The following is a 12,689-nucleotide window of genomic DNA, read 5'->3' on the forward strand; positions in this document are numbered from 1 at the left end:
AGACCACACCCTGCTGCTTGTTCATTGTCAACCCAGAGCTTTGAAATTCCATGCAGCTTTGCAGCTAGCACCCAAACCTTCCCACGCAATTTATCAAGCAGTTTGAGATCTTTCTTGGAGAGAAAGAGAAGGCATCCGATTGTTCTGAGGACAATGGGCAAAACAAGAGGCTGCAATATGTACTTTGTAGGCAGAATTTCCCAGGATATCCCAGGCTGAACCAAGAACCCAGGCTAAAATCTCACAAAACCGTTGCTGCTCCATTCAAACAATACTAAAAGAGATGAACAACCTTAGGGTAACTTAGGGCAACACTGATCCATTCTATTCATTGCTTTTTTTTTTTTTTTTTGCTGCTTTTTAAGTGCGTGTATAATTGTTTGCATGAATTGTTTCTAATGTTCTTGTTCTTGAAAATTGTTGCTAGGCTTGTCTATTAGATAATCAGATATGTGTGTGTGCATCAGTGTATAAACATATGCACACGGGGAGGTAATTGCAACTGTAATCTTGAAGGACTTGTAAAAACGTAACAGAAAACACCTTCCAGCATCCATTTTCTTTCTTTCTTTCTACCAGGAATATTCCTGCTTAATGTTCTGGCCAGGTTGTGCCCTTTTCCTAAGGCAATCTGGCCTACTTTATAAAGAAAAACCTTTTTTGAAAAGTTGTTCAGTTCAATTTAAAGATAAAAGAAGCACTAGGGGGAGATTTATAATCAGATGCTGCTCGTTAAACTGATCATAATCTTTTCCAGAATTGTAAGCAGGGTCTACAGCATTGTTTTTTTAATCACAGCAATTGTTTTAAAATATACCATGTGTATATTTTATCTATATCCATCAACACTTTTTCCCTATTTAAGAGGGATGTATAAAGGGTCACCTAATCCTGGGCTGTGTTTCTTCTTAAATTCTTCTGCAATGACAACTGTAGATTTGGTTGAAGGTGGCGATGGTAAATCCTGTTTCCTTTTTCTGCCCCAGAGATGAGGCTTCTCTAGAGATTGAAGGCTGAAATCTAGAGATGGCCAAACTCAACCTGGGCTCACCAACAATGACTGAAAAATGTTATTTGCAAGTGACATCAGGTAAAGAATGATTGGTTAGGAATAGGCTGCAAGTAACCTGCCTCACAAGGTTGTTATGGGGAAAGTAGGAGGAGGAAGGTGTGTGGGTTATGTTTGTCGCCTTGCATCACTTGTAAAAATAATAAAGGCAGGAAGTAAAATAGATAGATAGATAGATAGATAGATAGATAGATAGATAGATAGATAGATGAATGAATGAATGAATGAATGAATGAATGAATAAGATAGTCCTTATAGTATTGTTTAGCAACCAATGAAAGTTACAATGGCACTGAAAAAAATGTGACCTACAACTGCTCCTCACACTTACAACCATTGCCACATCCCCAGTGATCAAAATTCATGCACTTGGCAACCAGCTTGTAGTTATGAAGGTTGCAGCATTTGGGGTTCCTGTAACCGCCATTGGCAACCTTCCCAGCCTGCTTCCAGCAAGCAAAGTCAATGAGGAAAGCCAGATTTGCAACTGCAGTAATTTGCTTAATAACCATTAGGCAAAAAGATCATAAAGTCAGGACCAACTCACAACCACCTTGCTTAGTGGCAGCAATTCAGGTCCCGGTTATGGTTGTTAGTTGAGGACTACTTGTATTTAGGGAGGGTCTACGAGAACTTGCCGTGGTCAACTCGCCACAGAGAAGTCGCCACAGCCACAGCCAACTCGCCATAGGACAACTCACCACGGGACAAGAGTTAGACTAATATCAAAGAAATAGTGGAATAGGATTGTGAAAAAAAGGATGCCAAAGGAGGGACAAAATGAAATGTGAACAACAAATAGTAACATAATTTTTAATTAGTTTAAATTTAGGTAAGAAAAACCAAATGCACAGGTACAGTATAGGTGGTACTTGCTCAATAGTAGTAACTGTGAGAGGGATCTCGGAGTCCCAGTGGACAACCACTTAAATAGGAGCCAGGTGTGTGCTGCAGATGCCAAAAAAGCCAAAGCTAGGCTGCATTAACAGAGGGATGGAATCAAGATCACATGAAGTGTTAATACCACTTTACAATGCTTTTGTAAGGCCACACTTGGAATACTGCATCCAGTTTTGGTCACCACAATATAAAAAAGATGTTGAGACTCTGGAAAGAGTACAGAGAAGAGCAACAAAGATGATCAGGGGACTGGAGGCTAAAACATATAAGGAACGGTTTCTGGAATTGGGTATGTCTAGTTTAAGGAAGAGAAGGACGAGGGGGGACATGATAGCAGTGTTCCAATATCTCAGGGGCTGCCCCAAAGAAGAGGGAGTCAAGCTATTTTCCTAAGCACCTGAAGGCAGGACAAGAAGCAATGGATGGAAACTAATCAAGGAGAGAAGCAACCTAGAACTAAGGAGAAACTTCCTGACAGTTAGAACAATTAATCACTGGAACAACCTGCCTCCAGAAGCTGTGAATGCTCCAACACTGGAAGTGTTTAAGAAGAGACTGGTCAGCCATTTGTCTGAAATGTATAGGGTTTCCTGCCTGAGCAGGGGGTTGGACTAGATGACCTCCAAGGTCTCTTTCAACTTTATTATTATTATTAAATTATTAAATTGCATTGTTGAATTGTTCCACAGCGAGTTGCCCCATGGCGAGTTGGCCGTAGCGAGTTGTCCATTCCGTTCAGGGTTACCTCCAGTCTGGAAGGAGCTGCGAGCAAATGAGGCTCGGCGGAGCTTCCCTTTTCCTCAGTGGCCATGCTAGAGCTAATGATGCATTAGCAGTGCTCCAAATACATTCATTAATCTGCCACACACATTTACTGCAATGCTTACAGCAAAGCTACATCAGGCTTTGCTGTAATGCTTACAGCAAAGCTGCAGGAAATGAACACTGTAGAGATATCCAGTGAAGTAATAATGGTTGTTGTACCTGGAAGGCAAGCCTTAATTAAAAGAGGAGGTCCAAAGAAGGTGTGTGTGAAGCTGGATGCCAAGTGCTGATGCTAAGTCTCTTGGACACGTTGGATTGTGGTGTGACAGTTTGACAAGTGGCTGTCCAAGTTTTAACTTGCTCAGCCTGCCAGGCAAGAACTGATTAAGAGGATGTTCACTCTCATATCCTTTGTGGCTCCACTAGTAATTACATTGCTTCTGTCCTGGCCCCACTACTAATTTCATTCATTTGCATAGAATTCCCCTTTTTCTACACAGCACTTCTCTTCCTTTTTGTGCTTCCCTGCAAGGCAGGCTGCAGAATATCGAATCCGATGTGGACGATCCAGACAACAAATAATATTTTTCCCAAATCTTCCTTGCGGATAGGATGGCAGCTCAGGTATAAATCAAGGCTATCTTTTCTATGCTGTTGGAATTCAGACCACAGCATTAGAAAGAAATAAAAAAAAATCCTAAAAGTGCCTCAGAGGACGCACAAGTAAAGGCACAGCAAGTGCCAATTACTCTTTAAAGTAGCTGCATCTTTTCTCAAGACTGAATATGCAATCCAAGGAAATGACACAGCGGCTTTGAAGATGGGCAGACAGATGTTGCAAGGTCTGAGACAATTTTCTGGAATCAAATCCAATGCATAATGCAGCTCAACCAGGAAATGCAAACACAATATTCTGTCTGATGATGGAAGCCAGGAGTACTTTGAATATTTAACACCTCCAGCAACTTTCCTTACTGAATGGCAATCTATCAGGGAATCCTTCCAGATCTGGAAGCAACTTGATTTTGCCTACCTTGCATATAATGTTAACTGTAGATGGGTTCTGGCTTAATAAGATCACCCATGCTGGCCTAGAATTACATGCAAATCAAGCCATGATTTATGGCCAAAGCTTAGCATTCTTGAATTAGCATCCTGTTATCTATGTTCACACACTTCATTAAGCCACATTATGGTTTTCTTGTATAATTGCATGGATTAGCATGTATGAACTAGATATTGTAGTTTGCCATCCATGGCTTAGAACAAGTAAAAAATTGTGGTTAGGCTCAAAATTATGTTTAAATGAATGACAGCTTAATATAGTATATGAACTTAATCACTGACTGTTCAAGCACTACACTCAACCACAAGTTGGCTCCACACATTTGTTAACCTAGCACAGAGGTGTGTCAAACTCAATTTCATTGAGGGCCGCATCAGCACTGCGATTGTCCTGGAGGAGGTGGGTGGGTGTGGCCAGGATGGGTGCGGCCTACTGGGTGGGCGTGGATGGAGTGGGTGTGGCCTACTGGGTGGGCATGGCCAGCTCTACATCATTCGTATCAAGGGTGCCTGTGGGGGCCTGGACAGGAGTGGGACAGATCTGAGGGTCTCTGGCAGAAAGGGGTGGGACCAGGGCAGAGCCCATCAAGCCGGATATGTGAAGTAGGCGAGGGCCATTTGCTGGCCATTTCCAGGCAATAGTGGATTTCTTCATTCTTCACAAAGGGTGACACCTCCCCAGCATGCACCCACGGGGCGGGGCTGACGTGGCAGGGACTGGTTCCTCACAGTTTCCACATGGCCTTGTGGCGCTAAGACTGAATGCGTTTCAGCATAGATGGTCACCACAAAATTGTACATTGGCTCCCGGCTGGCCTGGGCCAGGACCAAGGCCAAGGCAGCAGGGGCCGTTCCCTCACTGTTTCCAGGATGGGTTCGCGGGCCACATGAAACCACTTTGCAGGCCGCATCCGGCCCCCGGGCCTTGTGTTTGACATGTCTGACCCTGCATATTGCTGAAATCTAGCTTATTTGATTAGTTCGTGTTTTAGTGGGTTGGGTGAAGATCCAGAAAGTGGGGAGTGCTGAATAAACCATGTGTAAATCTGTGTGCTCTCACAAGGCCTAAACAGCTGCTTCATCATGGCAGAGATGAGGTGTTCTTACGAGAGATGAGCAAAGACTATTGGAAGTGTATAACAAGAGTTGGTTAAGGCATCAGACTAGAAACTAAGAGACCATGAGTTCCAGTCCTCCCTTGGTCCTGAAGTCAGCTGGTTAACCTTGGAACAGTCATCTCAAAGGTGCTTTTTTTCTTCAAAAGGCAATTGGACTGTTTTTTTCTTGAGGAAGAAGAGGGAAATGTTTTCTTCTCATTCAAGAAGCTTCTCAAGATGGTGGTGGGATGGAAGGATAGGTACTGATTGGGTGGGGGGGGAATGGATTATATTTCTTTGCAGAACCTATCCTTCCATCCCCCTCCCACCACCCAGTCTCAACTGTCAGTACCTATCCTTCCATCCCAACCCTGCCCTCCCTGTCATCAGAACTGATGAAGCTTCTTGAATGAGAAGCAAATAGTTTTCTTCCTCAAGGAAAAAACAGTCCAGTTGCCTTTTGAAGAAAAAAAGCACCTTTGAGACAACTATCACCTGGATGACTGAGAATCTCCACAGATACTTGGGCCAATCACTCTTTCTTAGACCTAGAACAGGGGTAGGCAACCTTGGCTCTTTTATGACTCATGGACTTCAATAGCTGGCTCAGGAATTCTGGAAGTTGAAGTCCATGAGTCATAAAAGGGCCAAGATTGCCTACCCGTGATCTAGAAAGAAGACAAGGGCAAACTATTTGCCAAATCTTGCCAAGAAAACCGCAGGGACTTGTATAGGCAGATGCCAGGAGTAAAAAACCAAAAAAAACCAAAAACCAAAGCCTGACGCAAAACCACAAACACACAACAAACGTATATACCCACAGCAAAGAGGCCCAAGGTGGAAGGTTATTCCAGCCACCCAGATAAAGCAAGCTGATGCCTACTTAGGAATCTGATGGAGGTGAATGATCAAGTTAGTGATGGTGGAAAGGTATAATTTAATATTGTATGGGAGAAAGCAATGGTACTATACCACATAGTATTTCTCAAGGTTGCCTTCTAGCCTTTTGAGGTTGGGAAATGAGGACCCAGATTGTTGGGGGGCAATATGCTGACTCTGTAAACCACTTAGAGCAGTGTTTCCCAAACTTGACAATTTTAAGGCATGAGGACTTCAACTCCCAGAATTCCACAGCCAGCGTTGCTGGCTGTGGAATTCTGGGAGTTGAAGTCCACATGCCTTAAAATTGTCAAGTTTGGGAAACACTGACTTAGAGTGTGCCCTAAAGCACCATGAAGCAATATATAAGTCTAAGTGCTATTGCTATTCTCAACCTTGGCAACTTTAAGATGTGTGGACTTCAATGCTGGCTGGGAAATTCTGGGAGTTGAAGTCCACACATCTTAAAATGGCCAAGTTTGAAAAACACCAAACAAGAAAATAAAAATGAAACAGGAGAACCATTTGTCTAACCAAAGAAGGGCAACAAATCTGGAGAATGACACAGTGGACAACAGATTGGAAGAGGTCAATTCCAAAAAAAGAAGATTTAACCTGGTGTGTAAATACTGCATTATATCCTTCATTTTATCTGCTAGCAAAATAACTGTCAGGATTATCCAGAGCAGATTAGATCCTTATATGGGAAAGAGAAATAGCAAATGTGGCTTTAGAAAAACTGGCCTCTAACCATGCTCCATATTTTTCTGCATCAGCTAAAAACAGAAAGATTCAGAGAGGCACCAGCTCAGTGAAAAAAGTGCGTGCTTTGCATGTTGACCGTTCCAAGATTAAGTTCCTGCTGTTTCTGATTAAAATGATAAAAGTACCGTAGTAGATACTGAGAAATAGCTCTTTGCCTCTGAACTCAGAAACTTACAGGATTAGATGCACTAAAAGCATTCAGTAGCTTGTTTTCTACATGATACTCATTCAATTTATTTTATTGTTAGATTACTGAAATAATTAGTTTGGGTTTCATTAACAAAGCTATGGAAGAATAGCCTCCAATATCAACAACAAAACAATGACTTTGCTTGTTTTTTATTTCCTTGTTATCACATGTTGCACTTATAGTTATTTCTGCTGTCAATTTCATTTTAAATTCTGTGCACTGCCCAGAGTTGCTTTGACAAGAGGGGCACTATTACATCTTGAAACAAATAAGTGAAATTTAATGGCACACTTCTTTATGTATTCAAGGAGTGGTATATTAATTTATCATTAGCTCAAAGTAATTTAATAATGTTTAAAACTGCAATTGCAAGGCTGAACAGTTTCTAAGAAACTGAAATTCTTGAAAGCTTTTTCAAGCAACTGAAATAAAACCTCCTCTCCTCTTCTGGTTTACAGTACTTGAATTTTCCCCAGACAGCTGCAAAGTTTCTGCAAAAACTCACAATGTACACAGGAATGTATTTATATATTTATTTATTCCCCGCCTTTATTATAAATAACTTTTATAAATAACTCAAGGCAGCAAACATAATTTGATACTACTTCCTCCTATTTTACCCACAACAACACCCCTGTGAGGTAGGTTGGGCTGAGAGAAACAGGGACTGGCCTCTCACAGAGCAATAAGTAGAACTGATTTCCTACCTTTACTAAGGTACGTGATTCCTATATTTGAAAAGAAAGACATGATTTTGCTGAGTCCTCAAAGAATAGATTCAAATTTGCAACAAGTTCAGAAAATTGCAGGAAACTTTCTGGCTGGATCTAAAACAAAACATTAAGCCTGTGTGTTTAACCAGATTTTAAATGCAACAATTAGGGCTTCCACAACTTGCCGGATTCACACAAAACATTCAGACAGAATAAGACTGCCACATCATAGCTTACCGTAACCCAGCTTTGACCGTGCCTCCCTCCCACTCACCCAACCAGTTCTTGCTGAAATAAACTAGATGTGTTAAAACTTCAAACTTCAGCTTGTGCGAGTCCAGCAATTACAGTACAATTCCGAACCTGCCGTCTCCAAACTGGGAGTCTAAGTCCAACACGGAGAATGGGGGAAACCTGGCTTTATGGTTTAGGAAGTCGTGGGAACCCAGTTAGGGTTAAACCAAAACCCGGCTGAGCAGAAATGAGCGCAGGAACCGGGCTAGGTAGCGCGGCGCAGGGGACTCACCTGCGTTATAGAAACGGTCCAGAGTGTCCGTGTCTCCCAGCATCACGGTGCCAAAAGGCACCGTGGCGAGCTCCGTGCCCGGGACTTCCTTGCAGGCTTCCTGCAGGCACAGGAGAGGCGGCTGTTTTTCCAAATCCTCGGTGAAGACGTAAACTACGCGCAGGGCTCGGGTCCTCCCGCCGCCCTCTCGGCAGCCCTGGCTGCCCGCCGAGTAGAGCGGCTTGCTGGGGGTCAGCGCCATGGCCAGCGTGTCCTGCCAGAGGCTGCCGGCGCTGCCTAACTTGCAGTCAGTCGCCTCCATCCCGCCGCGACGCCGGGCGGCCCCGGGTTCCAAACGCGCGTCTTCAGCCATCCGAGGGACCCATCTCTCCAACCCGGGAAGCAGAGCAATGAATGCGCCGGCCAGCCAGCCCGCCAGCTAATCAACCAGCCGGCACTTTCTCCCCTCCTGCATCGAACTTTCTCTCGAAAAGGCTATTTACAAACTTCCAGGGTGCGCGAGGCAAGCCACGTGGCTTTCGCGAGCCCCGCCCGGGCGGGGGCGTCAAAACCCGAGTGCCCGACGGCTCGCCCAGGGCCGAGGAAGCGGCTTAGGCAGCTGTTGCTGTCGGAAGCCTCGCGGGTAATTTCTCCTTCCTGTGCGCTGCTCGGGGCGAAGGGGCGGGAGGCGAGGCCAGACAGGCAAGCGGGAAAACGCCCACGAGCTCCTGGCGCAATCCGGGGAAAGGCCCCGACTGGAACGGCGGCGGCGTGTTTTTCCGCCGCCTTTCCCGTTGGTGCAAACCCGCAGGGCGAGCGACAGCGCCCCGATTGCGCAAGAGCGAAGCGGCGCCGAATCCCCGGCAAAGTCGAGGCTCTGGCGGTGGCTCCCGGCCCTGCCGCTTTTCCCCCCAAGGGCCCGGCTTTCGGCTCCTGCCTGGCAATCGGCGCTCCTTTGGAATTCACTGAAGTTCCGGGAAAGTTGAGCGTCGCCGCCAGATAAGAGATTTGATCTCTTCGCAGGAAGAGTTGAAAACCGCACAAGGAACCTCTGGATTGCTGCGGTAGTTGTTAACTTCTGATTCTTTTCGCCGTGATAGTAAACTTTCCTTCCTTCCTTTTCTCTCTTTTCCTCTCCTTTCTTTCCTCTTTTTCTCTTTCTTCCTTTTCTCTCTTTTCCTTCTGTCTCCTTCCTTTTTTCTTTCTTCCTTCCCTTTTTCTTTCTTCCTTTTCTCTTTTCCTTCTGTCTCCTTCCTTTTCTCTCTTTTCCTCTCCTTTCTTCCTTCCCTTTTTCTTTCTTCCTTTTCTCTCTTTTCTTTCTGTCCCCTTCCTTACTTACTTTTCTCTCTTTTCCTCTCCTTTCTTCCCTTTTTCCCTTTCTTCCTTTTCTCTCTTTTCCTCTCCTTTCCTCCTTCCCTTTTTCTCTTTCTTTCTTCCTTTTCTCTTTCTGTCTCCTTCTTTCCTTCCTTCCTTCTCCCTCCCAACTTAAACTGCCAGACAAATAACATTTTCTTATGATTGCTATCCTTTATCTGCTGGATCTTGGCAGCCACCACTGGTGGCCCTAAGTGAACTCATGTTGAATACCTTGTTATGGTACATTTGGTTACAAATAAATGCTCCACATTCATACAACATACAAGCCACTAAAAAGAACCCTGGAACCCATCCTTCTTAAGGTTAAACCAAACCAAGTGTGAATGGAGGCACGATGTTTATAAATGATTTGGTTAAGCTGTTGGGCGAATGCAGTCTTCATTCTATTACAGAGAACTAGCATGTCTTTCACTGAAGAAATTATATGCTTACTTCAAAAAAAAATATTTGAAAGGTCAGCATCTATCTGTGTAATGTTTAATTTTAAATTCTTCACTCTGAGATAAGAATGGGAGTGAAAAATGTGAAATGAGGCAGGAATGAGCTGTCAGTTCTCCAGTTGTTTTGGGCTTCACCTCTCATCACCAGCCAATATCACCAATAATTAGGAAGATAACGATAATAATAATAATAATAAAGTTGAAAGGGACCTTGGAGGTCATCTAGTCCAACCCCCTGCTCAGGCAGGAAACCTTATACCATTTCAGACAAAGGGCTGTCCAGTCTCTTCTTAAAAACTTCCAGTGTTGGAGCATTCACCGCTTCTAGAAGCAGGTTGTTCCACTGGTTAATTGTTCTAACTGTCAGGAAGTTTCTCCTTAGATCTAGACTGCTTCTCTCCTTGGTTAGTTTCCATCCGTTGCTTTTTGTCCTGCCTTCAGGCGCTTTGGAGAATAGCTTGACTCCCTCTTCTTTGGGGCAGCCCCTGAGATATTGGAACCCTGCTATTATGTCACCCCTCGTCCTTCTCTTCATTAGACTAGACATACCCAATTCCAGCAACCCTTCCTTATATGTTTCAGCCTCCAGTTCCCTGATCATCTTTGTTGCTCTTCTCTGTATAGATAGAAGATAGAAGCTGCAAGACGTTATATCTCTCGAATAGTTCTGGAGTAAAAACTTTGGCTTGTGTAGCTCATTACCATATTATTTTTATTAGCTGGGTTCACTTATCACACTAAACAAAATTAGTTGTCCAAATTTTGATCATGTGACCACAGAAACGCTGAGACTGTTGTAAGTACGAGGACCAGTCATAAGTCACTTTTTTCAGTGCTGTTGTAACTTTTGTTAGTCTTTAAATGAATGGTCATAAGTCAAGGACTACCTGTAGTTAATGCACCAGGTTACTGGTATATACTGGAAGACTGAATTCTAGTCCTGCCTAAGGCATAGTCAGTTGGTGATGGGCTATTCACTCTCTCTTAGCCCACAGAAGAAGGAAGCAAGGGAATGCACTTCAAAAATCTTGCCAAAAGAACTGAGTCACAAGTTTATAAATATACATAAACAGGATGACTGATTGGGTGCTTTTAAGTTGTTTTTAGACTCGTAATGACCAGACAGATAGATCCCTTTAGGGCAGGGGTAGGCAACCTCGGCTCTTTTATGACTCGTGGACTTCAACTCCCAGAATTCCTGAGCCAGCTGGCTCAGGAATTCTGGGAGTTGAAGTCCACGAGTCATAAAAGAGCCAAGGTTGCCTACCCCTGCCCTAAGGGATGCATATTCAAAATTTTTGACCAATAAAGAGGTGTGATCAAAAAACGTAGAGATTTCTGATGTTAAGAAGCGTGCAAATCTGCAGTTCCACAAGAACTGTTCTCAAGGGGTCACCAATAACGGCCAGCAGAGCACAGCTAACCTCCATTTACAAGAACTGGCTTTTAACCCTCATTCGACTTCATTCACAGGACCAATGTTTATTTTTGAGAGTAAGCACATTTTGAGTTAAAAGCATCAACCAATGGGGAAATCCCTACCTACATTTTTCGGCCTGTCAAATCATGCCCCAAGAAAGCAGGATAGAGTTTTCAAACTACTGCAGTTAATTGTATTTTGAGCGATCCAGGAGAAAGAAGCAAGTTTGTTAGTATGGCAGAATAATTCAAAGGGGTAAATTAAGGAAATTGTATTCATTTAAGGAATGTGTTTAGTATAGGGCAGGGTTTCTTAACCTTGGCAATTTGAAGATGTGTGGGATTCAACTTCCAGAATTCTCCAGCCAGCAAGCTTGTGCTGTGAATTGGATCCTCCCATTTTACCTAATGTACATATCTAAAGCCACCAATTCATAGTATTAAAAAAATTATGTATGCATAGAAAGATGCTTAGTTTTGGAGTTGCTTATTTTATAGGAAGCCTTTGGAGCTTGCTGCTTAGCTGAACAAGGTTCCCACACGAAGTCAGGGCTGATCTCCAACTTCAATAATTCTAGATGCAACATCAAAGCAAAACAGACTGGGAGGGAGAAGGAAAAATGCAAACTCAGACATGATCAGACTAAAGAGAAATTATTGCCTGTACTAATTGTAGTCCACGTAAAGGAAGAACCTGAACTTGCTGGCATCTGCTTTCCCCTTGTCTTCCTGTGAAGAATAAACCCTGCCTGCTCCCTAGCTGGTATATTTCCTCTTCCGTACAAAGTGGCTGAAAACAGATGGACTGCTTTTATGGCCACTAAATAAACAAGCGAAGAGTGGTCTGCAATGTCAGAGAGCCTATGGGTGCCAACGAATTTGTTCCAGAAAGAGTCTTTTCAGCAAGACTATAAACAACAGATGTCTAGAGCAGTGTTTCTCAACCTTGACAATTTTAAGGCATGTGGACTTCAACTCCCAGAATTCCACAGCCAACAATGCTGGCTGTGGAATTCTGGGAGTTGAAGTCCACATGCCTTAAAATTGTCAAGGTTGAGAAACACTGGTCTAGAGAGAGGGAGGGAGGGAATTCAGCAGTGCTCATCCAGTCCAGTTTCTCTTGCCTCTTTCTTACCTTGGCTCACTTTTAGGAACAGTCAAGATGGCAGCTGCAACTTCACTTAAAAAAACCCCCTGATTTCTGTGCAGTGGGGAGTGCGACTGGCAAGAAAAAGGGAGGGTGGAATTAGAATGGAGCAGTCATCAACATTCTAAGTTAGTATCCAACTTACTGTGCCATAGTAAGTCCCCCGTCCCCACTCAAAAGCAAGTTCCCTATAGTAAGTTCCTTGCCCCTAGACGCACACAGTTTGGCTGAACTAGGACTACACTAGGCTACAGAAAACTGCACAATCTGTAGGTGTTTGCTAAGAGGGTTTTCTATAGTTTTTTTTTTTTTTTAGCCAACTAATCTTTGTCTGGATTTTGGCAGCTCAAATGTGGTG

At 43.6% G+C, this 12,689-nt stretch overlaps 1 protein-coding gene across 4 annotated transcripts in view; it reads right to left on the reverse strand.

Annotated features, from left to right (window-relative positions):
• Positions 1-9,105, reverse strand: part of MAP3K6 (mitogen-activated protein kinase kinase kinase 6) — a 56,882-nt gene extending 47,777 nt beyond the window's left edge. The window contains exon 1 of one of the 4 annotated variants that reach the window (XM_039334246.1): positions 7,970-9,101. In XM_039334246.1, coding sequence (XP_039190180.1) covers positions 7,970-8,321 — 352 coding nt within the window. In that variant the 5' untranslated portion in view covers positions 8,322-9,101. Of the gene's footprint in view, positions 1-7,969 lie in introns of all 4 variants that reach the window. The other 3 variants (XM_039334245.1, XM_039334247.1, XM_039334248.1) reach the window with 3 other exon arrangements.
• Positions 9,106-12,689: the final 3,584 nt, after the last annotated feature.

The sequence above is a fragment of the Crotalus tigris genome, unplaced genomic scaffold (assembly GCF_016545835.1).
Source record: "Crotalus tigris isolate CLP2741 ecotype Arizona unplaced genomic scaffold, ASM1654583v1 scf7180000017628.32516253702:7417878, whole genome shotgun sequence".
NCBI classification, from domain to species: Eukaryota; Metazoa; Chordata; class Lepidosauria; order Squamata; family Viperidae; genus Crotalus; species Crotalus tigris.